Below are 27781 nucleotides of genomic sequence, written 5' to 3' on the forward strand. Positions count from 1 at the left end.
TAAGTATCTTTATTCTGATATTTAAGCCTTTTAAGGTTCTATGTAAATTGGAAGGCTTAGTAATTACCTACTGATTGATTGACTGATTTTGGTCACACATGTTATGTGTGAGTTAATGCAACCAATGATATGTAAGTCATTTTGCTTACTTTAAGTAGAAGTTATTTATCAAATGGCATCATCACTAGCTGGTGGATTTATGAGGTAAAAATGAAGAATAGGTAAACTCTGCTTATACTAATGGGGAATTAGTGTGATCTTTATGAGTTAAGTTCAACATGAGCATTTGAATACAGGCTTTGATATTGATTGTGCATTTCAAAAAAAAGTTATCTGAACTGAAAATATTCCTTTCCAGAACCATCTGTTCTTTTTCATTTCTTTGTTTTCTTATTCTTCACTCTAGCATAAGAATTAATCTTGTACAGTTCTTCAGGGAACAGTAAACTAGAAAGACAAATAAAGTCATGCATCTTATTTGTGACCCTGTTAAAACCTATCCATATAGGTAAGGTAAAAACATAAATGTTTTTATTTGATAGATTTTAGTTTTTTGAAGTTTTTTAGACATGAGCAAAAACAGAAATAAGAATATGATGATGGTACTTAAGTATAATGAAGAGATACTATTTTTGTTGTTATTTTGAGTACCTAACTTTAAGCCATTAAAGTTATTATTTAAAGTTATTTTTTAGTTACATGGTTGAAAGATGATTTTAAAAGCTATTTCATCATATCTTACCACCTTTCTTTCAGCAAATTATATTAGTTTTAACTTTTGCTATAAATGTAATTACAGTGTCTATAATGCAAAATATTGTTGGAGTTTTTTTGTTGGAGCATAACAGGTTGGCCTATCTCAAATGGATTGCTAGTTATGCAAAATACTTTTTTCTTAAAAAAAGAAGAAAATGCCATGGGATTATATCTTATGAGCTGTCAGCTTTTATCTTCTCCTCTTAATATAATTTTTCCCCATCAAATATAGAAATCAATAAACTTTAGAAACTAAGGTTGAGTAAGAATGAGGTGGCACAATAACACTTCTTAAAATGATGTTAATTTTACTTTTTGGCCAGGTGTATTTTAGTACTAATTGTTTGGCTTCTGAGAATTAGTTTCTCTAGTGATAAATGAAAAGTACAGATTGTCCCACACTGATTTCTCATTTTTCTGGGGAAACTGAGAAATGGAAAATTTCCCTAACAACTCATAATAAAGCCGAAGTAGGGCAGGTCTTAGACGCATGTCTGTAGTGCCGGCCAGCTTCTCTCTCCATCATTTCTAGGACCACCAAAGTAGAATTTAGTGTGCTTTCTGTAATATTCTTCTTTAAAGCACATCATGTAAGATGTACTAGTTCCTTTAGAAGGTACTAACTTGCCCTTTAGGGTGATCTGTGACCTGTCTCCATTCTTTTAACAAGGGTTATTTTAAAGCTACAGTTTTATCACATGTACATCATTTTTGGAAGAAAAATGTTCTGTTTCAGAGTCTAGATCCTTCCTGTAGGTCACATTTCTTCAGTTCTCAGGAGGAGTTAACCAATTAAGCATTGAGAATTGAAAGTGATTGAGGCCCATATATGACTTTATTTAAAACATCAATGGGATAATTAATGTTATTATCCAATGCTATCTTGTAATTGTTACCTAATTATGCCCAATTTTGGGACTCCAGGATACTTGACTTAATTACTTGCAAAAATAGCAACTAGAATATCACCTAGCACTTTGCACATGCTATAATATCAATGGTTTTCCAGTGCAGTGCCCCAGGCATGTTAGTTAACCTTTGATTGATATATTCCTTAATTAAGTGAACATTTTAAGAACCAGCTGCTATAAGATTATTTCTTTGTTGCTTTGTATGGCCCTCCCCCACGGCATAACCCCTGCTTTCACTGTATTTGATGTTGTTGTAATTTGTGGAGGGGAAGGGAAAAAAACAAATCATTTAAATAGGGATACAGGTAGACCCATTGCAACAATGAGACATACAAGTTGCTATGTCGAAAACGAACTTTACAACTTTATGGGGGGTGGGTGGGGGCAGGGGGGGAGTATGGGATGGGAAGGGGAAACAAAGGAGGAGGCTACAATGCTTGATAAGCAATGTACTCATTATCTTGCCCATGTAATTGTAACCCCTCTGTACAGTACTTTCACAATAAAAAAAAGAACCAGCTGCTATCTTAATGGATACTGAGAATATACATACAGCAACAAAAAAGTCAAAATCCATGTTCTTGTCCTGTTGATATCTAGTAAGATCTAGTAGCATTGCCAAACAATAGACAAATATGCAAAGAAGATAATTAGGATGTGAAAAATAATGTGGCAGAAGTGAGGCAAGGTAAGGATGGTAATATTTTTGTAGGGTTATAAGGGAAAGACCTCTTTATGCATCATTTAAATAAACTCCTGTAGATAACAATGAGCTAAGAATGCAAAGACTATCAAAGCCTGAATGCTGGGGTGTTATCAATAAGTTTAAATGTAAAATGACCTAATCTGGATTGGGTATGGATAATACACATTGAAGAACATTGTGTACATTTAAAAGGAAACAGTTCAAGATCAGTTCCATGTACCACACCTTTCAAACACTACTTTGTGTGATACCAGCTGTTAGTGTTGAAGCTCTCAAAGCCAAAGATCTTGGGAGATGAAAATTGGCATAAACCTTGGGTGCATGGGTCACCTATAAGAAGAAATAAAGGAAATCGTGTGGCTAAGGTGGGGTGTTCCTCAACAAATGGTTCAGAACGTGAGGTCTTACATCACAGCTGTATTTGGTTCAGAACATGTAGTCTCACATCACAGCGGTCGTTGGTCTGATTCATAGGGTTGTTGAAAGTTCAGTAGAACAGTTTTCACAGCAGAAGGAATCTTTATGGGTTCTTGAACATAAAAGTTGCCTAGTTTAAAAAGAGAAAATTTTAATCAGTTATGCGCCAATAAAAACCAAGAAATTCCTGGGAAGCTATATAGGAGGACCTTTTTATAATCATTCATTTCATTGTACCTGGTGGTGAGATCATGATTTGTGCTCATCTCTGAGAATGAGCTATACACACAAACCATTTCAGTTGAATTAATAGCATGTGCTGACTGAAGGGCAATAAAGCAAATGTCAAAATGCCTGCTCCTAAGTTGAGAAGTTCAGACAATAGCAGCTATGGAAGTGGGAATGTTTTCCAGGGGTATTAAATGATTGATCTAAGTTGGATGTGTTAAATTTCACAAGACAGGAACTCTGAGCTGTGATGTTTGCACACAAGTAAAAGTGAAGACTAAAGCAAAAAGGGGAGAACTGAATTTGAGAATGCAAAAAGATGATGAAAACTGAAGCTAAGCTCTTGAAAATTAATGTTTCTGATTAAGAATGTGTGTATAAATGTGGGAGATGGAAGAGATTTGGAGGGAAGAAGAAACAGAGACAGAGCAAGTGAGGAAAGGAAAAAAGGGGGAGGGGGAAAGGAGGAGGATGTGAGAGAAAATAGGAACCCAAATAGGTAAAAAGTGCCAAAGAGCAGTCAAATGAAACTGGGAACAGGAAAGAATCTCAGACAGTAAATAGGGAAAGTTACTGGGGAAAATCTATTAACATTACCACCATAAAGACTGCAATTAACCTTTTAGAGAGATGACTATCTGGCCCTAAGTTCTGTAAATATAATAACATTTCTTTCCACTGCCTTAAAAATAAATGCTGTTGTTATATCTTTTATAGACAAGGGAATTTAGGCACAGAGAGATTAAGCAATATGCCCAAAGATTACTCGCTTTAAAGAACTAAAGCTGAGATTCAAAAACAGGCATTGTGCCTTCAAAGCATGAGCCTTTAACTCTCCTGCCATATGCTTATATTCAAGATGATGTTTTAATTACATAGTTTGCCTACCGTCTTATATAAGTGTCTTGAAAAAGAGTTAATTAACAGTTTTAAAAGTTGGGTAAAAAACAGAAAGTCAACAGATGGCTGGGCAGTGATTGGATACATCCTTACAGAAGACAACTTGTAATTCTCTAGAGGAAGGTAGAGAAAAGAAAGGAAATACATACCTTTTGATCTTTGTGGTTTTTCTCCTTTCCCTGCAATCACTGTTGTTTATTGAGATAGAAAAATGCCCCCTTTGATGAGAATGACAATAGTAAATTGTGGAGTAAACGGCATTTCTATTACTTACAACTTTCTGTGTATTACAAATGTATGTGTTGTCTATAAATAGCTACAAGAATTGACTTTCAAGAATTTTATACTCAAACTCATTTTTTAACTTTCATTACTAAATGAGGGATTCTGAAAGAATAGGACTCGTGTGGTAGCATGTGTTGGTATTACTGGATAACGACCTTCAGTCTCAGAACCCAAGTACTTGGGGTTTTCCATAGAGGGGCTTGAGTCTCAGATCGAGGTATATACTGGATCTCTTCCCACTAGATAAAGCACACATGACTTCCTTGATAGCTACAGTAATGAATCCTTCCCCCCACTGGCTGAGGAAGCACTTTACTTCCGTTTTCTACCTTCCTTCAGTCTCCTCCACCCTTCCTCATTTCTCCTGTGTTTGAAACAAAGGCAGAGGAAAATAGTAAATTCCCAGTGCATCAGACTGACCCATACAGTTTGAAGGAGAAAGGACAAGTCACCTGATGGTTACTCTAGCTGTCGCAGAGAAATCAGTAACAGTCCTTTTTTCAACAATTAAGGGGGCACTTTTTCTTTGGACCTAAACTGTGAGTGGATATCATCAGATTGCTCTTCTTCTTCTGCCCAACTGACTTAATTGTTCAGAACTTTATTTTCCTACTCTTAACAGAATAAAATCCTTAACATTGCATTTCTGATTCTCCATGGCATGGTTTGGGCCCAAGCTGTGGATGCCCATCCGTTTTTGTTGTTGTTGTTGTTGTTATTTCATGGTGTACTCACTTTATTTTCCATTATTGACAACAATGTCAATAATGGAATGTCCCACTGCAACAGCAAAATCAGATTCTGTATTGGTGCACTAAGGAAACTGAGTGGATGACAGTGATTTTCTGTATATACACACTTGTGTTCAAGAGTATGTTCCATGTGCCCATAAAATTGGAACAATTGACACTATAAGCAATAAATTAAAAATTACTGTAACAAATTATTACAGTAACATTATCTTTAAAAATCTGTGCTTAGTGAAAGGAGAGAGAGAGAATGAGGGAAATGTGTTTTTGCTTCCTTCCTTCCTTTTTTTGTATTTTAATTTTATTGTCAACATGATGTACAAAGGGGTTACAGGTACATAAGTAAGGTAGTGATTACATTTTCTGTCTAACTTGTTACCCTTCCCTCATTTTTCTCCCTCTTTCCCTCCCCTCCAACGCCCTCCCCCAAGTTGTACAGACCATTTCCAACATACTGTCTTGTGAGTATCACTGTTGCATTGGTTCCCCCTTTGTCCTTTGTTTCACCATTTTGTTGTTCCCCTCCCCTTCCGTAACTCAGATAAATGTATATTTTTACCAGGACACTCTGTTTAATCAGACAGAACCCATCTGCAGGGTCACCTCTCTTCATCTGTGCTTATTAGACTGATCTTGGTCCTCTCTAGCCTGCTGTATTACTAGTCCTAGTTCAACACTGCTCATCTGAATTCTGTCTCCATGTAGAGCCTTGCTGAGTCCATCTGAACATCTGTAACATTTAGGATCTAGTTCTCATTTTGTCTTTATTATAGGCATGTTTTGCACATACTGTTTTCACTACCACACTCTTCTTCTCCCAGCTCACATATACTTAATATCAGAGAAAGTTGAAGCTGCAAAACTGAGAGTATGTCTTTTTAAAACATGTTTGCTTGTGCCCTAATAAATAACAATGCTCTGAGATAAGGCAACATCTTGTTCTCAGTCCAAGACTTCTCCAGTAATAATGGTTATCCCCGATGTGCATGTTGAAAATACCTAAATTGCCTGTGAGGCTCTTAAAAGCCTGATCAAGGGGCCCAGAACAATAGAAATTGAAATGTAGGGAGTGGAACCCACCCATTTGTACTATTAAGATTTAAACTGCAACCAAGATTGGCAACAACTGCCCATAGCATAATGGTCCATGGACCAAGGATTACTTCATAGGTAATTCAATGAAGACACTTTTATTATTTCAGATAAAGAACTTGACAAGAAGAGTGGTAAATGTGAGGTAATAGTATAGAGCATTTTATTTTCCTTGCAACAGTAGCTTACTTAACTGTTTAACTTTTCAGATATTTCGAAAGAAAGCAGTGGAACTTGGGGTAAAATTGCTACCTGCATTTCATACTCCCTCTGGAATACCTTGGGCATTGCTGAATATGAAAAGGTAAAACTCTTAATTTTCAACAACATATTTAAGGTGAATTATTCAAGATTGTGTCCTAACAAGTACACACTGGGTGGATAATGCCAGTGTGAGGCTAGTGGCTGACGTATTGGAAGTCTTGGGAAGCTATCCTGTCTTGAGAAGCCATTAGCTTTTCAGTGTCCCATACTGAGCTAGTATGATCCAATAGAAGCATACAAATCAGACATGATCTGAGCTTTTCACTATTTCATGATGATGTTGGAAGTCAGTGGTACCATTCCTCTCCATAAATACCAGGAGAATACCTTTGTCTTCTGATTTGTCACAACAGTGTTTCACAAGGAAGCAATTTCCTATGACCATTTAGTTCAGTTAAGTTACTGGAGTTACTGCAGAGATAGAACACTTGAACTGATCAGAACCCACAGACGAAGAGCTAAGAGTGCGAGTACTAACAACCCTGCCCATGGTTGTTAGAAAGAAGGAAACTGATCCACTCAACCTTCCCCTCCATGCTTAGTGCAGAAATCTAGTATCCTGGAGTCCATTAGAATGTAGGCTCAATAAGAAAAAAATGTAAGGTGAATGAACTTTCTGGCGTTCTCCCAAGAATATGTTTGAGTCTTCATAAAAGCTTGAGCATTTCACTAATAAAATTTTGTACTAAGCTTCCTTCTTAACTCCTTTCTCCTCACAAATTATTTATGGTAGCCAGGTACCGGTGGCTCATGTGCATTATCTTAGATACTCAGGAGCCTGAGATTTGAGGATCATTGTTCAAAGCCAACCCAGGCAGGAAAGTCCATGAGACTCTTCCTCCAATTCAGCATCAAAAATATGGAAGTGGAGCTGTGGCTCAAGTGGTAGAGTACTAGCCTTAAGCACAGAATTTCAGGGACAGCACCCAGGCACTAAGTTCAGGCCCCAGAACCAGCCCACAAAAAAAAAGGTTGTTATATGGGCCTTTTTTCAATAATGATGAGACTGGATATAGTTCTAATGTTCATCCATATAATGCATAGGTTCTTTACATGTATTAATGCATATACTCTCACAGCACCTCATCAGTAAGATCAATATTATTGTTATCCTCATCGTATTCTTAGGAAACTAGAGCCAAAGAGAGATTAAGTTGCCTAACATCATTCAGGAAATAAATAGGAGAGCTAGCATATATGCTTAGATGTTTATTTGAATAGCCACAGATGAAATGCCTTTCTTGTTTTAGAAACACCAAAAGTATAAGTAAGGTAGTTTTCCAGAATTAGTACACTTTTCTTCTTCTTCATTTTAGTGAGATTCTGTCCTAAAATTAATCATGAAAAATCATAGAAATTGATGGTTTTCCTTTAATAAATAAAAGCATAGAATGTCCTTGTTTTGTTTTCATTTGTCTGCTATATACGTTTACTTTGAACTCACTCTGTACCTGTCTATTAGTGCACATGTCTCAAGATGGCAGAGGAATAGAGCGAGTTGTACCACCAGGCCATGTTAAATTGAAATAATTGTTTGTATAATATGATGGCTCAGGATCTTCTTCCAGGAAGACTTCCAGTAAGGCTTCCAAGTCTTTCTTTATCAGCTTGCAAATCTCTGCATACACTGCAGAGATGATTTTGGTTTGGGAGGAGGGGAGGTTTGTTTGAGTTTTTTTGTTGTTGTTGTTTCTTTCTTATTTTTTTTATTTTTTATTTTTGCCAGTCCTGTGGCTTGAACTTGGCTTAGGAACTGTTCATGAACGTCTTTTACTCAAGGTGCACTCTGCCACTTTGAGCCACAACACCACTTCCAACTTTTTCTGTTTAAGTGGTACTGAGGAATCAAACTCAGGGCTTCATGCATGCTAGGCAAGCACTCCACCACTAAGCCACATTCCCAGCCCCACTGCAAGGTTTTAGGCTGAGTCTGCTGATGATGGCTTGGATATTTTTTGGAGGCCCTGTGAATTTTCACCTTTGACTCTCATAGGCCTTCTCTTTTACTTCCCTTATCTTTCGACTTTGTATTTATTTATAGATAGCATTCTGATGGAGATAGTGCTCTCTTACCTAACCTAATAAGATCTGGTCACAAAAACATTACAATTAACTCATTTTTCCACACTTTCTATCAGAAAAAACAAATGTGATACTATTATGGTTATGGCAATACATTCAATTAATTGGTTCTCAAGTGCATGTTTTTAGAGTTTTTACAGCAACTTAAGATTTGTTTTTGGAACCATCATTTAAACTCTCCAAGCTTAGCTCTAAATTGGGAGGCAGGCTGGCTCAGTAGTTCTTACGTGGGCCCACTCCTTTGCATAAATCAATTTAGTTATTGTGAAATGGTGATATCATTTAGTTTTGGTCTCACTTGGAATAAGCATAAGAATAGGCTAATTGTATTTTTACTAAATGTTTATTTCTTACTGTCAAATGAACTTTTCCTTGGTGAAATTCATTCTTAGTGTACTGTGGAATATTTTTAGTACATAAAGGAATATTTGCTTATTAATTGATGATTTGTACCCGTGCCTGTTGGAAAATGATCAATGACAGCATCCATTGTTATTGTATCTTATTTATTCCATTAGAATTGTGTGTTTAAGTTCAAAGATTATAATAGTTATATCAGGTGAAAAATGATGATCATTTTCCAGTATGTATTATGTGATATTTTCATATTAAACTAGTAGAGATTATGTAATTATTTGGCATCTTATGTGAACACTTTGAATTTCTTCCTGGAAATTGGCACCATTTTTATTGTATATTTTATTCACTCTCCTTCCAGCTTATCAAATGGCAGTGACATACCCAAATTTGCAAACAACCATTGCCAAAATTAGTAGTAATGTTCATCCACCCAAACTCATCCTATTCCTTTGCCCAATCGTATATATTCATTGGATATAATCTCCAGTGGGCTGTGAAGCTGGCTTATCATCTAAAGTTTTTTTTCCTATAGGGGAAGAAAATATTTCCTTCTAATCTGTAGTATTAATTTTCATTCTTATCTACAGTATTGATTTTAATTCTTATAGTTTTTATTTTCAAGATGAGCTGCTGGACCCATGATCTCTGTATTTTCACAGTAAAACTCAAGGAATAGGGGAATACAGGCATATTGCTCTAATTTTTGAAGGCTGTCAGTAGGGAAAGTTTCAAAGAGAAAGGGAAAAAATATCTAGCAAATCCTATTTTCTTAATTACCTTCTCAAAATAAGAGAATGTTTGTGGAAGGATGGGAGGTGGGACTGCACACACTTTTTAGACACTCTTGACTTGCTTTAAAACATTATGATCCGAGAGGCACTGAACATGCTTGTTGAAATGTCATAATTTTGCTCTTTCTTCTCTATTTCAAAAATAGTTGTGAGTGCTGCTCTTTGAGAACATCTATATGTTAACACAAATATGAACTTGCTGGTCTTATCTGTTCACATTCCTCTAGTTGTCAGGTTGTTGTCCAAAAATAATTGGTTTCTTTACTGTTTCTTGGTGAAAATAAGCATGTATTTGAGTCCCTGCTGAGATGATGGATCCATTGTAAAGTCTGAGAAACTTGTCTATTTCTTTTCACTTTATTCAGAAGGTAACAGGGAAATTCTTTCTCTCAAGAAACTCATAGTCTTGTTATACCATGTTATACACACATGTAGCTGATGGAGGAGCATCTGTGCTGAGGAATGATAATGCTCACTGGGTTGAATTTAAAGTAGATGGTATTTTGAATCAGAAAGTTCATATATTTGGAGACAAAAATACCAATAAAATGGATTGGACTTCAGTAATTATATAAGCCGCAAATATGCAGCACAATCTATGTATAAATATACATATACTACCTTAGAAAATATACAGAGAGCCTACATAATTTATATGTGTGCTACCTTAGGAGCTCTGTACCAGAATCCATCTAGAGGAAAAGAACTTGTCCCTTCTGCCACCTCTGTAAGAAATTCCCAATTCAAGAGATACCATTTAGGTAGTAAGGAGTTAGAATTATGACTTAATAGGGAATAGTTATTTGATGGCCTAGGTGTTACAGACAAGCATGTTTGCTCACCAAGACAGTCATAAAATGAGGATTCCCCTCCTCCCATTATGTAGCGTATCTGCTGAATGAAAACCACAGTCTTCCTAGGAGATTACATTTGGATATAACTCAATTTTTCTAATGTAAAAATGTCCAAATTTGATGTCTGATCTAGTTACTACTATTATTAGCAGGAGGACTTACAATTTTTTCTTCAACTTGCAGCAGAAAAATTAAGCATTTCACCATTTCTATATTTTTAGGAATAGCTTAAGCCTAGGTATAACATGGACTTAAATAATGTAGTTAATGTTCCCATTATTCATTTCTATCATGAGGCACACAGTCTGAGCATTCCTAATAATTATTCTGTCCTTCTTGATAAATGAGTTTGTTTTAGTTGTATATTATTTTATCACTTATTTCTTTTCGTGGATTTTTCTGAACTGATACTTGCCTAGTGGTTACATTAACTCAGTGGAACTGTCTACAATTTGAGCTTTTATTGTGCACCAGCAGAAGATATGCTGAGACCTGTCTGATATCCATGCAGGCTCTCATTAGCCAGCCAGGTGAGAATGAGGTACAACTCTGTCACCTGGTTTTAAACTTGGTAAAGCTTTATTTGCTGGCTGTTCTAATTAGCTGAGAAAAATGCATATTGTCATTGGTTACATTGCAATTCTTATTTTAATTGAATTGGAAATCCCTTTACCAGTAAAAGAGCCTTAATTAAGAACAGTACAGATATCACTTGATGTTTTCTCATGATTTTCTTTCTCTTAGTCCCCAGACATTTCTTATGTGAACCATGTACTATGTATATTTTAGCAAAAGGTGATGGATGACCCCTTGTATTGAGTTTCATAATGTTGATGGTATAAAATGCTGAAAATTAAAGTGTTGGTTAGCTTTAAAATGTACTTGGTTGGTTGTAACAGACACAAACTAGGACAGTTTAATAGGTTATATATCCTTAACATATTTTCCTGACTTTTCCCTATTTTTTTAGTTGACAGTTGGCACATAAATTTATACATTATTAAACTTGCAAACCATCTCTCAAAATTTCTAATTTCAGATTTTGAAAGAAGTATATTATGTTTTAAAATGAAGCAGAATACAAATCCATACTTTAACATCATAGAGATAATATTAAAAATATCAATAAACATTTTCTGAGCATAAGCAGATCAAACTGATTTAATGATCTGCTAGTATTCTAAGAAGTAAAAATATTGCTTAATTATCCTAAAAATGTTCTGTAGTGGTGATATAAGCCTGAGCATAAAATCAGCTTCATCTTAAAGAGTTTATGTTTTATTTATGTTTCATGGCTCTGTTAAGGACTCAGACAAGTTCTTCCAACTCCAGAAAAGTAAAATGAGAAGTAGAAGTTTATTCCAAGTATATTTTAAGCTAACCTTTTTTTTAATGCATTTTCTTCCCCCTAATTGGATGTGAACTTGGGAATAGGGATTTGGCATGCTGGAGTTTGAACTCTGCATTTGTGCTTTCTAGGAGACACTCTACCACTTGAGCTATGACCCCAGCCTTTTTTCCATTTCAGATTCTCTGCTACCTTTTCTTTCTCTTTTAAATCCCTTTATTTAAGTCGTTGTAAAAGGAGTTTCAATTCAACATTTCAGTTTATTAGCCCCGTGCATCTTGAGTAATGCTTACCCCTTCCATCATTCTCCCCAGTCCACCTATCTCCTCAAATTACCTGGTTTCATCTTCACATGTTTACCTTGAATACTATGACTGTATTCAACCACCCTTCCTTCCTCTCTTTGTCCGTCATCCCTCTCCTAGACCTCCCCCCCTTCTGACAACACCTTTTACCCTCCTGGTATTCATTTCATTCAACTAATAAGTTAGTGGTTTGAGCAAGTTACACCACTGAATTATCCCTTGAGTATCCCATACTTTAGTCAATATAATTGTTTTTCTTTTTTTATTGTCAAGGTGATGTACAGAGGGGTTACAGTTCCATAAGTAAGGTAATAAGTACACTTCTTGTCAAACTTGTTAGCCCTTCCCTCATTCTTCTCCTACTTTCCCTCCTCCACCACCCCCAAGTTGTAAAGATCATTTCCAACATATTTTCTTGTGAATATTGCTTTTGCACTGGTTCCCCCCTTGTCCTTTGTCTCACCATTCTGTTGTTTCCCCTTCCCTTTCCTCATTCAAAGAAATGTGTATACAATAGCAGGGAACCAAAATCAAATACATTGACAACAGGGGATATGCCGGGGACAAACATACAAAAGAAACAAGAAATCACATAGTACGTTACAAATAATAACAACAAAGAAAAACCTCTTGTGTCCATGTCTTGGTTCATTTTGCTCAGCATCATCTTATATGGTCATATGTACATAACTATTGAGCTATTCTGCTCATCTGCTAAGATTATCCTAAACGTATACTAATTATTGCAAATAAGGGAAACAGTAGGACCTATGTTCCTTTGGGTCCGACTTACTTCACTTAATATTATTTTTTCCAAGTATATTTGGGTATATATGCATATGACCCTGCATATATTTTCATATGTGTTTATAATTTGCATCTAACTTCCACATATGGGAGAAATTATGCATTCTTTGTCTCTCTGAGCCTAACTTACTAATGTTTTGCATTTATGCCCAGGCCTGCTCAGACTTTGATCCTCCTAGTTATACTTTCCACGTAGCCAGGATGCCTGTAACCACACCTAGTTTTATTAATTGAGATGGAATCTTACAAGTCTTTGCTTGAGTTGGCCTTTAACCATAATCTTCCCAATCTCATCCTCCTCTGCTTCCTGGTAACTAGGGCTATAGGCATGAGTCACCATTCCTCACCTGATTCGATTTTTTATTATATTGGGTTTCTCTCTCTTTTGTCTATTTTAATTCATTTGTGCATTTGTGCTCCTCAGGAGATGAATAAGCATACTTTAGGATTTTAATAGTAGTATCACAAAGTTATTAGTATCAGATTAGAATATTATTACTGTCCCCATCATGGTTTGGTTCTGCTCACAACACCAGTATTCATGAGTTGAAAGTTAGAAGGAACTTGGGTTTTATTAAAATAAGCTGTTCATCAGAAAAATGGTTGAGCTCCCATCCCAATGACCATATCAAAGAATGCATGTAAGTGACAGAATTTTTATGGTAAGGCATGAGAGTGGAAATGTGGTAGTGGGCAGAAAATCTATGTGCTGAGTTACCTATCTTCAGAGGCTGATTTTCTTTCTTTTCATTCCCAGACATTTCTGTGATTAAAAGCAACCTTCAGCTCATGGTCCATTCCTTTATATGAACACATTACTTTCATGCAAATTAATTTCTCCTTTAATTAGAGAATAGGATTAACAGGTCCTTGGCTTATATTTGATGTCATTTGAAGACCATCAAGTGTTCCTAAAATGGAAGCAAGATCATTGATTAGAAGGTCCAAGGATCAGAATGTTTTTCTTTATGTTCCCTTTTCCTGGACTAGTTGACTCTAGTAGTTAGTATTTCAGCCATTTAAAGGTTTTGTTTTTGTTTTTCTTGTAGAAGGAAGGAGAACACAAAGAATGACTTTTACAGTGGACAGTGTTGCAATGTAAAATTAATCTAGGGCAACATAAAGGAGCCATTACCCCTGTTATATCACCCTAGTTAAAGTTGCTGTTTATTGCCATTGTCACAAAAGATTTCAGACTTGGTCATTTATTTTACTTCACTGAATTTCTCTTCCCATTAGTACATCTACAATAATAGCAATAATAACATCTAGCTTGATAACCCTCAATGGAAACAGTAAAGTAGCATTACAGAGTGCTGTGATAGAAATCTACATTGGAGCCATTCTTAATTTAGGGTCTTATTTACAATAGTTGAATTTAAATGGTACATATGAATGCATGAAAATGAAGCAGTTAAAGATGTGCCATCTCAAAATATGCTGAATTGGTATATTGATCATTTCAAGCTGAAATCATTGCAGGAGCTGTTAACTGCACACCATTTGACCCGTCTCTTCTACATATAGCAGGCTGTAATGATTTCTTCTGGGAGAAACATCCTCCCCCATACAAAGTGAGAAAGTAACTTTAATCACCAGAGACTGGTAATTGGGGCAGTAATGCACCCGAATAAACTCCTTGAATAATCCTTCTCGTCCACTAGCTACTTCTTCTGTCTTCAGATATCTCTTACTGACATCCCTAGAAATTGACCACACTAATACAAATGCATGTGTTTTGTCATTCCTTCACAGATTTATTGATCTCTAGAAAGTATAAAAGCATCTTGATTTAGTCATTTTGTTGGACATTGTTGCCATGTGATCCCCATGTACACATAAGATTAATAATACTTGTGTGCTTTCCTCATATTAATCAACCTTTATTAATTTGGTTCAAATTAGATCCAGTCAAAGTGCCCACATAAAAATTAAGGGAGAGACTATGGAGCTTAAAACTGCTGTCCCTTACCCAGTCTTAAGCTCCACTCGTATTTCCCTAAGCCAGAAAGAGAGATGATGTTGGTAAAACTGACTAGATAGTGAAGAAAGTGTGTCTGGGTGGTCTTTGAAGGATGATGTTGATTCCATGTTCAAGTTTTCAATGTTTTTTTAAGTTTTCAATATTTTTAACTGTTATTTTGAATCCAGCATATATAGGATCAAAACTGAATTTGTTCCCTAAAATCATGTTGATTGATGGTCTCTTCTAGAAATTACAGCTGTTCAAAAGGAGTCCGAGGCAATCAAATAGGATATTCTTTTCCCAAGGCTAGCATGCTAACTAGTGCCTAATTAATATGATAAAAACCCAGTCTTTGAAAACAATAGGTTCTGCTGTAACATCCACATAGACCTATTTCCTAATTATTAGACTATGCTACTTATATTGTGTCTATTTGCTGTGGTCACTTTGTATCAGTGATTTGCCAAACTCTCCAGTGCTTTAACTAGAATTTAATATTATGTCTATATATACATATATGTATGTATATATTGAGTATATTTATATATATAATTATTATTATTACTGACTCCTTCAATCCCTAAGACAAGACTTTAAAAGCCATTGTCATAAGAGATGATAGAGCCATCTTTAAATTCTTCTACCTCACATTGCTCAGCCAGGCAGCCAACTTCACTGTTTTGAGGGAGGGGAGACAAAGGGGCACAACATCTGTTTCTGTCATTAATATACTTTTGTTAATAATTGTGCAAAACTTCCACTAATTGTAAGTCCCTTGTTGCTTCTTTTGAAAAGCAACTAATTCCAAGCATTAGTTTCCCCGAAAAGAAGCTTACATGTCCATTTTCCTCTTGTATATTTTTTTAATCCAGTGAAACTGGCAAACAAACTTAGAGACATCCTAGCAAAGAGAAAAAGGAAATACATTTTTAATTAACTTCAGGGAAACATAAAAAGCAAAGTCATTTCCATAAAGCCATGCTTGTGGCTCCAGGCAAGGTAGTTTAATAATAAGGAACTGAGGATGTGGTCCTATATCTAAGGCCGTTATAGGAGCCCAAGCAGAAACAAAGGTATTCATCTTCCCTCAATGTAAGAAGGAACAAAAGGCCTACTGAGATTATTTAATCCTTTCACCCACTTTTGGATTATTGTATCTCTACCAGGGGTGGGCCCTCTAGCTTGGCCAAATTAACAGTATTTACTTACTGCAAGTGGACAATAAGGGTAGCAGCATTTAATTTAAATAAACTTTGTATATAGATAGCTTCCTTGATAGAGAAACAAAGAACTGACCGTTCTGAACAAAGGATGCTTTGATGTTCTTAGTTAGGCCTTGGGAGGCCTTAGGAATTTGGAGAGCCTCAGGAAGCCACCTCTCTGGTCATAATTGAACTTAACACCCAGGTAAATAGATTTTTAAAGTGTTCTTTATTCTTGGGAGGAAGCCACAGACCATATCTGCCTCTGAACATAAGTTCTGGCAGTCCATATTTCTTCCACATCCACTGCCCTACTACCTGAATTCCTCATCTGCAAAGACCCCTGGGGTGCTTCTGGTTAAGCAAGGGCAGAAAATTTAAAAAGGCTCCAGTGGACTAGTTATTGGTTCTCTCATCCATGGACTAGATATTTTTTAATGGTTTGGTTTTTTTTCTGTATTTCCAGAAGATCCTACCTTTCTTGGGATGAATTGCAACATATGAGTAATTAAGTAAAGTTTAACAAAGGTGGTATGTAGACAGTTTAAAGACACTGTATCCCAAGAAGGTTTAAATCCCTGAAAATATAGCTTTCAACCTGTGGGAAGTGCCTCGGGGCTTTCCTTATCCCTCAGTGTAGGTAAGTGGACCCTTACTACACAGTCTAAAGCACTGAATTATTAAGTGTGACCCCTACTTTCCCCCACTGTTTAAGCCCTTAACTCACCAGGAAATTTTATATATAAGAACAATTATAGCTATTTTAATGTAGCAGACTCAAAACTTTTTCAAATGCAAAGACCGAGTATTTTACAGTTCACTTTTATCCACGCTGTTCACACAGTTAGTAGCCAGTCAGCCTCTGAAACTTAAATTTACCCTGTGTACAGAACTTGGACCAGTCAGAACGCATAAATTCATGCACTGCCTTGATAGGCCAGCAAAGGAATAATCTTTTCAAGGAAATGAGTTCCCCAGGTTTTTAATGATCCAGCAGTCAATTTTCCTGGGATTGATTTCAAGACAAAGTTATGTTGTTAGTGAGAGGCAAATGTTTCAAATACCTCATTAATAAAATTTAGAAGTTTATAGAGTAGTTTGAATAGATATTTGAAAAATCAGCCCTGCAAATTGTCAATCATTGTAAATATTCAGCAGAGTACATGGAGTCTTTGAGTAGAAGTTGGAAGGTCACTATAAAGTACTGAGATGATAGCCAATCATTCTTTCAAGGCGTCACAGTCTCAGTGGTGCGTTAGCCAGCCACTCCACTTCCTGCTTCTGCAATAATAGCTGTAGTTGATCTGTTCTGGAAAATGGGATGAACAGTAATTGATTGCAGTCTTATTAACTAGAGAAGGAAAAGTGATAGAGCAATACTAAGAATTAATTGTAATTTACAAATCTGGAAATTAATGTGCAGCTGGGCATGAATGCAGGCAGTGCAATTGGGTGATTTGGCAATCATGACAAATTATCTTCATCTGTAAGGTAGAAAGTTGTTAGTGTCCCTTTATGTTGGTTGTAGTAGTCGCTCCTGTTTTAGGAAGACTCTCTACATGCCAGTGCTGCCCTTTTATCATGAAAATGTCAATTGAAGCACAGCATTATTAATTAAATCTCACTATATCCCTCTTTGTCATGTCATACTCCATTCTTATGGAACATTTGTACCAAACAGTGATTACTGGTAATTGACCTGCATATGTTGAATAATCTTAAGATGCAACTGAGAGTTTAATGTACCTTGTAAATTGAGAGGCTTCCAATTAAGTCAAGTTCTTAAGATAATCACTTTCAAAACTAATCAAGTAATAGGACATTACTAAAGCTCTTATTGACTTAATTGTGACAAATTAATAAACAGACCCAGTGCAATTACTATAATGGCTTTATCAGTGAACAGTTTTCAAAAAATTTAAGCATAAATCTATTCTGCCACACACATTTACACACCCAAAAGAAAATTCCATAAACCATTTTAAGGTAGTTATCATCTGTAAAAGCTATGTTTCAGAACTTGCACAGGTATCTTGGACTTTTGTATATTTCTCACTTTAAAACCCTGACAACCTTTGTTTATTTCAAAAGTCCTCAAATCACATATTTTTACAATGCCTCGGGGCAGGGGGGCATTTCCGTGCCCCATACCATCTTCTCTTGCTAGGTCCCCCAGAGCTTTCAGCTCACTTTGTATTCTCAGTAGGTATTCTGCAAAATGGACATTGGAAAATGAGTTACCAAATGCAGATTGTCCATGATTTTTAAATAGCTGATAGTGCCGATTCCTATTGCTGTGCTGATTGTTTCTAAGAAAGATCAACAGAAATCACAGGATTATAAATCAAAGCACATCAAATGGTGTAATTAAGATGTTGTGTTTTACTGAATATATAACTATGTTGTTCAAAGTGTGATCATACATCTGCAAATCTTCTCTAATCTTTTGGTTTTTTTATTAGTTGTAATATGATTAAAAGGTAGGTGCCATGGCTCAGATAGTTGCTCGGGAGGTAGAGATCTGAGGATCTCAGTCTGAAGCCAGCCCAGGCATAAAAGTTTATGAGACTCCATCTTAGCCAGTGAATAGATGCAGTAGCACCTGTCATCCCCAGGGCCACTGGAAAGCACAAATAGGAAGATTAAAGCCCAGCCTTTCTGGCATAAAGAAGAAATAACCAAGACAGAAAGAGCCTGGATATATACATAGCTCAGCTGTTAGAATGCCTGTCTAGCAAGATTGAGTCACTTAAGTTCAGTCACCATTGCTGCCAAAAAAAAAGAATGAATGCATGAATGAATCACTATGGAAGTTCAGGACCGACCCCCCCCCCAGCCGCCTCCCTGCCCAAGACAGTCATTGCCAGCTTAGAACCCTTTCAGATCTGAATCATCACATCATCATAAAGCCTTCCCCACCATGCCTGGATATCAAAAAAGGACAGATTTCCAAATAAAGATGTGTGTGATATATACACACATTTGTAATTCTAACAACCCTCCATGTATTCAATTTATAACACACAGACATCCGCAAACAAGGAAGCATTATAGAGTCCTGAGAATAATTGTTATCATCTGGGACAACAAAAGAATTTGAACAATGAAACTACCCAGCTGAAGAAGGATTGTTTTAAATTATTGGAATACCCTAAAATGAAACTGAAATATGGGCTAGCATTGTAGCAATTTCTTCCATTATCTGATATTAAATTGTGATTCTTAGGTTTAATAGGAAAAAAGAAATATAAACACTATATTAAGTAGATTTCTTTTGGCTATGTATGTGTGAATAGTAGCTAGCTATATGAAAAGATGGAGATTACTGTCACAAAAATGTATCACCAGTGGTCTTTAAAGTCTTCTGATTGCTTTGTCATCAACAAAGTATTTTTGCACACAAAAGCATATGTCCTTATGTATAAATTATATGCATATTCTGCTCTATTAATCATGTGTGAATTTTTAAACTCAAAAAATAAAGTTGTAGGGCTGGGAAGGTGGCTCAGTGGTATAGTGCTTGCCTTGCATGCATGAGGCCCTCCCTGGGTTAGACTCCTCAGCACCACATAAGCAGAAAAAAACAGAAGTGGCGCTATGGCTCAAGTGGTAGAGTGCTAGCCTTGAGCTGAAGAGCTGAGGGACAGTGCCCAGGCCCAGAGTTCAGGCCCCACAATGACAAAAAAATTAAAATAAAAAAATAAAAAAGTTGTAAATGAATATGGTATAGCCAACAAAACAAAGTAGCTATAAATTATTATAGAGGAATATTTTTAGTGAGTCATATGAGATATGCATATTTAAAGAGTACTTTTTTTAAAAATTTCAGCTATAGTAAATGATTTAAAAGTTTTGTTATATGTTGCTTACTTCACAACTGGATTCTAAACATCTATCTCAAGTAAAAAAGAAGCAATCTTGAGTTAATGGAAGATGGTCAGTATCGGCTGATCCTCCTAAAGCATGTTTATGTTATATGCCATCGTCTAGTTATACAAAAGATTTTCTAAAGTTCTATTAGTAAATTTCAGTCTTTCCTGATATCATAATCCATAGACAGGTGTTTGATTTGTGTATAATTTAAATATATTAAAAGCTATATAAAGGCCAGGTGCCAGTGGCTCACACCTGTAATCCTAGCTACTCAAGAGGCTGAGATCTGAGAATCAGGGTTTGAAACCAGCCCAGGCCAGAAGGTCTGTGAGACTTGTATCTCCATTTAACCACCAGAAGACCAGAAGTGGGGCTATGGCTTAAAGTGGTAGAGTACTAGCCACAAGCAAAAGAGCTCAGGGACAGTGCCCAAGTCTGGAGTTCAAGCCCCATGGCCAACCAAAAGAAAAAGAAAAAAGCTCTGTATAATATAATTTGAAAAATATGTATCATTTCATATACATATACATATTTTTAATGAATTCAGAAATCCTTAAAACACTTCCCCTAGAAGATTGTTTTTAAAAGTAGAAAATTTCTTCTTTTAAGTTTGGTACACATAGGAGTTTTAAAGATGAACTACTTTCACAAATATTTACATGAACATCCAGTTTCAAAGTGACCTTTTTTAGACTTGAGTTTCTTTCTAAAATGCAGACTTGCTTTATTCATGTTAAATTATCAGTTTCATCTTGAAGTAATAGGCCAAGTATGTTATTTTCTTTCTTTTCTTCTTTTCAAATTAAATGGTATGCCACCTACCACTTACCAACAACCTCTGATCACAAAAACACATGAATTCACTTGGGAACACCTTTCGCTTTGTGAAACAGCCACTCTTGATTAAATAATTTGTCCCAAGACAATCAGAATAATCTCCATTTGGTCCAAAATATTATCACAGTCACTCTCCAGCTCCTCACACAGATAAAAATCTACTGTGAAAAGATTTCAGAATTGCTCATAAACTACATGTATTGGAACACAGCAGGACAGTAAGTGATGATCCATTGCCAGCTTCCCATTTTGAAGTCTACAGAAGCCATTTGGATCACATGTATCTGATCACTTTCAGAAGCATCTTGGGACAGGAGCAGTGTATATCTGAATACTTAATTTAATCACGCTTTTTTTCCTTCCTTTTAGATAAAAAATTTAGAAATAACCGCTTTGATAGATTCTTCCTGCTCCCTAATTAAAAGTCTTGTACTTGTCTTCAAAGACGGCTGCCATAAACAATAAATATCTAAATGTCATTTACCTTTAAGCTCAGACCAATTTCTTACCATTTGTCAGTTTACAATAGACACATTGTCTCATCATATTAAGTGGGCTTTGATCTTGTTTAGATCATTCTTGAGAACATTTTTTTAATTGGCTTAGAAAAAAGTTCTAAAAAGTTGTAAGTATTACAAGACTCTGTCGAATTGTGGTACATTATCTTTTATTTGTGTTCATTTTTCACCCTTCAAAGTGGGCCAACTTATGGTCTTACGTTCAAGAGGTTATTGATTGAATCAAGAATTTTTTTTAGGTTATCATATGAAAGAGCTGAGAAAGTGCTTGAACAATCCTTTTTCTCTTAGGTAGGCAAAAAAATGGCAGACAGACTCATTCTATACTATAGGGATGATCTCTCTGAATAGACAACATAATTTGATGCTAATGTTCAAAATTTTTGCTAGGTTCCAAAGGAGTCAAATTACAGAACTCACCCATCTGAGTTTCTGCATCTTTTTGTATTTGAAAAAGCTGTTTCAGAATAAATGAAATTCACAGAATAAGTATATCACTATATTGAATAATCAGTCCGAAGAACTCTTGTTTGTTTTTCAAGTTTTTGTAAAGGTAGTAAAAACTAGGTCAATTTCCAAACTAAAGTTGCTGTAAAATATGTGTATTACTGTGCTGATCCCAAAGGAAAAGAATATAAAGGGGAAGAAAGTGGAAGCTGGGATAATTATGAATGTACAGCATCCCAACAAGCTAACATTATCACTTATGCTACCACAATTCCCTGTAGCCTTTAAAGGAGTTCCAAATATCTGATATTTTAATGTCTTATTAATTTGATGTCATTGAATCTACTAAGATATAAATGTCCATTCTGGAACTGTTGGAACTTTTTTTAAAAATGATTTCAAGTTCTTAGATTTTCTTAGTACCTAGAGCAAAGTCAGGGAAAAGGAAATGATATTTACATGTCTCTGGGACTATTAGCTATCACAATGTTTATTTGTACTAGCTCTAAAATTGCTTCTAAGTTTATTTAAAAAACAAAGCAGGTATAGGTACAGTTGGCTAAAGCCTTAATCCTAGTTACTCAAGAGGATCAAAGTTCAAGGCCAGTCTGGAAGCAAAGTAGTCCATACATCTTCAATTAACCGTCAGAAAGCCTAAGTGGAACTGTAGGACTCAAGGGATAGAGTGTTGTCCCTGAGCTTCGGACAATACCAAGGTCCTTAGTTCAAGCTCTGGTACTTGCAACACGAGTGCATGCACACGCATACACACACATACACATACACACAAAGTTCCCATAGGTCAGGTTGAATTCTACATATCTCCCAGAACTAACTTTCACTAGTAATGCTAGTTACAATAACAAATCACCTTTCTTAGGCTTATTCTCACTATATAAAGCCAACAATAAAATGTAAAATCTGACAATCTCATCCCCAAAGAGTTAAAAATGGGAAAGTAGCTTCAATACCATCTTTCTTATCTAGATGAAAAAGCTAGGATTATGTAAATCTTCCCTTCATCCTCTAAAATAAAAAAATCTTGAATTCTTTAAAACATCTTTTATTAGAACCAATTTTCCTTCTTCCATGCATGCCCTCTTCATGACTCATTACTTTTCTCCTTTCTCCCCATCTTTGTGATAATTTCATCAAAACTTGGCAACTGTTATTTAGTAGGAGCCTTTAGTGATGGGTGTGCAAGTATTTCTCACTAACTAGTTTCAGGCTGTCAGCACCACAGCCTGTGGGTTTTTCCTCTTGCTTTGTCCACTTCACAAGATCCCTCTTGTCTCGCTTTCCCTAACACACAACTCGCTCTTCAGCACTTCACCACCACCCCCGCCCCTTGCAGTTGTTACTGCCATCTTTACCCAGGAGATTCTTCTCTTGAGTTCTGAAATCACACCTGGGTCACCTTCCCAGAAGGAGAATTTGTGAACAAACTTCATCCTCCTTTGGAGGGTTTATCCTCTGAGCCCTCTTTCCCTCCTACCCGTTCTTTCTCTTGCTGATTCTTCATTGTTTCACATCAATCTGTTTTTCTGCTGTTCTTTTCCCATCACTTCCCTTCAGGCCTTCTTCACTGTTCTCTAGAGAAATAAAACCAACAAGAGGCACAAAGATATATATGAGAAGAGATTTATTATGAGAACTGGCTTATCCTGCTATGGAGGCTGAGAAGTCCAGCAGTGTGCCATCAGCAAATTGGAAAGCCTGGAAATTTGGCCACACAACTCAGGCTGAGTCTGAAAGCCTGAGAAGCAAGGGAGCCTGAGAATCAAGGGATTATAGGTCCCAAAGCGCAAAAGCCTGAGAACCAGGAGCTCCCAAATCTAAAGGCAAGAAAAGATTCCTAGATAAAAAAGACCAAAAACCTCCACCTTTTTTGTTCTGTCCAAGGTTCTCAAAGGACATGGTGGTGCCAACCACCTTGCTTAGGGGCTATCAGCTTTACTTAGTCTTCTGATTCAAATGTGGATCTCTTCCAGAAACAAACACCTTCACAGACACACTTAGAAATGCTTTTTTCTAGTAGTCTAGGCATCATTTAACCCAGACAAATGGATATTTAAAACTATCACAAACCCATTGTCACTAACCTCATCCAGAAACTTTGTACTTGCCTCTGCCCGCATCCGCCCTGCTAACCTGCTTGCTGTTCAGTGCATCCTGATTGCCCTTATGGGACGGCCTTGCTTGTGTCTCTTCTTCACCTGCCTGAGACACACTCCTCAGTGGCAGATCAGTGACAAGCATCTAGTTGTTTTTTAGTCTAGTTGACCATTGCTACCTTTGAAGCAGCAGTAAAAGACTATGACTGTGACACTAGAACATGTTGGTGTGACTGACCACGTAACAGACAGCTCTCAGAAGTTCAAGAAACCACATACCTGAAGAGTAGCTGTTCAGGTTTACTTTTCTATTCCTTGTCATTGTTGACACCAGAGTAGGTCCACTGAGCCATCTGTAAGTCTATACTGTATGGGGTCTTTAAAAACTCTCAGAACCAAGTACATCTGGAGACCCTGACATTGTAAAAGACAATCACCACTCCTTAATACACATCCTCACTGGATGCTAGATAGCTTCCAAACTTAATTTGAAAACAAAACAAAACAAAAAAACGGTGCATCATTTCAACACCAGCCAGTTTCCCTTATAATCTTCGATTATACCAATAACCTCAGTTCAAAAACCCTGTGATCATCCTTAAACGCTTTTCCCTTTCATCTAGCCTGTCATTAAATCCTGTGTACTATATTTCCATGGTATTTTTGACATATCTCTCAGCCAAGTTTCCTGTTTTCATTTTATCACCCTGGCCTCAGCCCTTACCAGTCCAGATCCAAAGCATGACACACACACACACACACACACACACACACACACACACCATCTATATTTATCTTCTCAAAACATAACTGTGTACTCCACACTTTCTCCCTTTAGTCGAGAGATTGCATCTCAAAAGCTGTAGGACTTTTTAATAAATAGGTGCTGAATTATCAAACCCCTAATTTCTTGCATATTTAGCCTCTGATGTGGAATAACCTTTTACCCCTAACATTAACTTGTTTTACTTTGTTTGGTGCAGTATTGAGGCTTGTACTGAGGGCCTTACTTTAAGCAGTTGTTCTGCCAGTTCAGCCATACCTTCAGCCCTTTTGCATTAGTTATTTTTTGAGTAGGGTCTCAAGTTTACACCTGAGCTGACTTGGACTATATTTCTACTTAGGTTTTTCATATAGGACAAACCTAGCTTTTCACTGGCTCATTAACTCTTTGCCTGAGCAGGCTTCAAAACCTGATCCTCCCACTCTTAAGTGGTTAGGATTACATGCATGAGTCCCAAAATCTGGCCTAGTGTTTATAAGAGAGATTCCTTCAATTCCTTTCACTCCATCAGGTCTGTTCCCCACCTTGGATATGCTAACTACCTTTGTTCTCCTAACACTCCCAAGTTTTCTATTGGAAATATGAGCAGTATCAGAGTTATGGGGTTTTGAAAAGTTCTATGTAGCTGAGTTTGTGGTTTTTTTCTTCTTTGAGTGCAGGCTAAACAAGCTATAGCCCTAACCATGCATAACCATGTTGAATATACAAAGATGAACAATTCTGGGCAAACTTAAAATTATGCTTTTCTTCTTACATAAAGAAAAAAAAATCACATAGGTGTAAGAAAAAAGGAACTTTTAGTCAATCTCTTGTCATGTCCAGATAGCCACTAATTATTGACTTAACAATACCAAAGGCATTTTTCATCATACAAGGCCTTGAGCTCAAGACTCAGTTCTTCCAAAAAGAAAACAAAATTATATACCTTAAGTACATGGGATTTTATTTTAAAAGCAAAAATATAGACATGCACTGGTGGCTCACACCTATATGTGATTATATTTTAAAAGCAAAAATATAGACATGCACTGGTGGCTCACACCTATAATCCTAGCTGCTCAGGAGGCTGAGATCTGCAGATTGAAGTTCAGAGCCAGCCTTTACAGACAAATCAAAGACTCTTGTCTCCAGTTAACCAGGAAAAAGCCAAAAGTGGAAATGTGGCTCAAGTGATTGAGTGCCATTTAGAGCATGAGACCCTGAGTTCAGCCCCAGAACCAACACATGCACACAAAAAAAGTAGAAATACTACTTTGGGGAAAAGACTCTATGATTTCCTAGTTATGAAGGCATTTTAATTCAATGGTAGGTAGAAATATAATTCTATTAAGAAAAATAAGGAAAGGGGTAGGTTGAAGGGAGATGAAAATGTTGGAGGGAGCAATACAAATCAAGATGTATTGATAGATTGTATTGTACAAGATATATTCATAAATTGCTTTGTTAATGCCCCAAAATACTCAATTAAGAAAAATGAGGGAAAGGGTAGTGTGGGGGAGAAGGGTGAACATGTTGCAAGTGGTGATATTGCTCAAGATGCACTGTATTCATAAGCAGTTTTGTTGAATGGCAACTTCTTTGTACAAAGGAGTTTATCTTTATTACTTAGAGATAATAAAATCTATTTTTAAAAGACAATGAAAAATCCCCACATACATTTGGAATTAACTTGAGGTAAATCATTTATTAGTTATTTATACTATTAACTAATGAAAATAACCATGTTTTGAGGAACATGAAATATTAACCTCAGTATAGCACAAGAGCAGAATTAAAACATTATTGCTTTTGTGTTTCCTTCTTTTTACTCTAGAAGAATCAAGCAGTCAGGCACAATGGTGCACACCTATAATCTGACTACATAGGAGGCTAAGGTAGAAGAAACATGAGTTTGACTCTAGAATGGGCTATAAAAACAAAAAAGATTAGGCTTACAGTTTCTGTCAGTGCATGAATTGAACACAAAAGGCCAGGAAGTGAGAGCAGTGGTAGAGTTAACCATACTTATATTTTGACACAGTACAATGGGCCAATTCTGTCTATTTATCCTTTATCATTTTAAATAAAAGATTTTTTTATTGTGAAAATACTGTACAGAGGGGTTACAATTACATAGGCAAGATAATGAGTACATTTCTTATCAAGCATTGTAGCCTCCTCCTTTGTTTCTCCTTCCCATCCCTTCCCATCCTCCCCCCCCCGCCCCCCAATCCTCCCCGCTCCCCCACCTCCCCCGCACCAAAGTTGTAAAGTTCATTTTCAACTTAAGGACTTGTACATCTCATTGTTGCAATGGGTCCACCTGTATTCCTATTTAAACGATTTGTTTTTCCCCTTCCCCTCCCCAAATTATACCAACATGAAATACAGTGAAAGCAGGGTTATACTGTGGGAAAGGGACATACAAAGCAACAAAGAGATAATCTTATAAATGTGTTAGAAACAATTGCATGAAAGAAAAAAAAACATTTGAATACATATCTTAGGGTTCATTTCCCTAATATCACCTCATCTGACCTTTTCTGCTTGACTCAGACATATACTAGATATTGCAAATAAGGGAAACCATGGGACCTATGTTTCTTTGGGCCTGGCTTACTTCACTTAATATAATTTTTTCCAAGTCTTTCCATTTCCTAACAAATGGGGCAATGTCATTCTTTCTGATGAAGGCGTAGAATTCCCTTGTATATATATATACCACATTTTCTTGATCCATTCATCTACTGAGGGGCATCTGGGTTGGTTCCATACCTTAGCTATAGTAAATAATGCTGCAATAAACATAGTCTTGCTGGTAGCTTTAGTGTGGTCTTGTTTGTAAGCATTTGGGTAAATGCCCAAAAGTGGGATTGCTGGGTCATAAGGGAGCTCTATGTGGAGTCTTTTGAGGAACCTCCATACTGCTTTCCAAAGTGGTTGAACAAGTTTACACTCCTACCAACAATGAAGTAAGGTTCCCTTCTGTCCACATCCACTCCAGCATTTGTTGTTATTAGAGTTCTTGATTTTAGCCATTCTAACTGGGGTGAGGTGGTATCTCAATGTTGTTTTGATTTGCATTTCTTTTATGGCTAGGGAGGTTGAGCATTTCTTCATGTGTCTATTGGCCATCCTTCTTTCCTCTTCAGAGAAGTTTCTCTTTAAGTCTTTAGCCCACTTGTTTATTGGGCAGTTGTTTCTTT

The 27781-nt window shown here is 36.4% G+C and overlaps 1 protein-coding gene across 1 annotated transcript in view; it reads left to right on the top strand.

The window, feature by feature from the left end:
• The window catches only part of Man1a1 (mannosidase, alpha, class 1A, member 1), a gene marked incomplete at its 5' end in the record, with an annotated part of 158233 nt that overhangs the window by 81246 nt on the left and 49206 nt on the right, over positions 1-27781 (top strand). Inside the window, one exon of the mRNA XM_013032775.1 lies at positions 6254-6348. Coding sequence (XP_012888229.1) covers positions 6254-6348 — 95 coding nt within the window. The remainder of the gene's footprint in view (positions 1-6253; positions 6349-27781) is intronic.

Source organism: Dipodomys ordii, unplaced genomic scaffold, assembly GCF_000151885.1.
Source record: "Dipodomys ordii isolate 6190 unplaced genomic scaffold, Dord_2.0 Scaffold157, whole genome shotgun sequence".
In the NCBI taxonomy this organism is placed as follows: Eukaryota; Metazoa; Chordata; class Mammalia; order Rodentia; family Heteromyidae; genus Dipodomys; species Dipodomys ordii.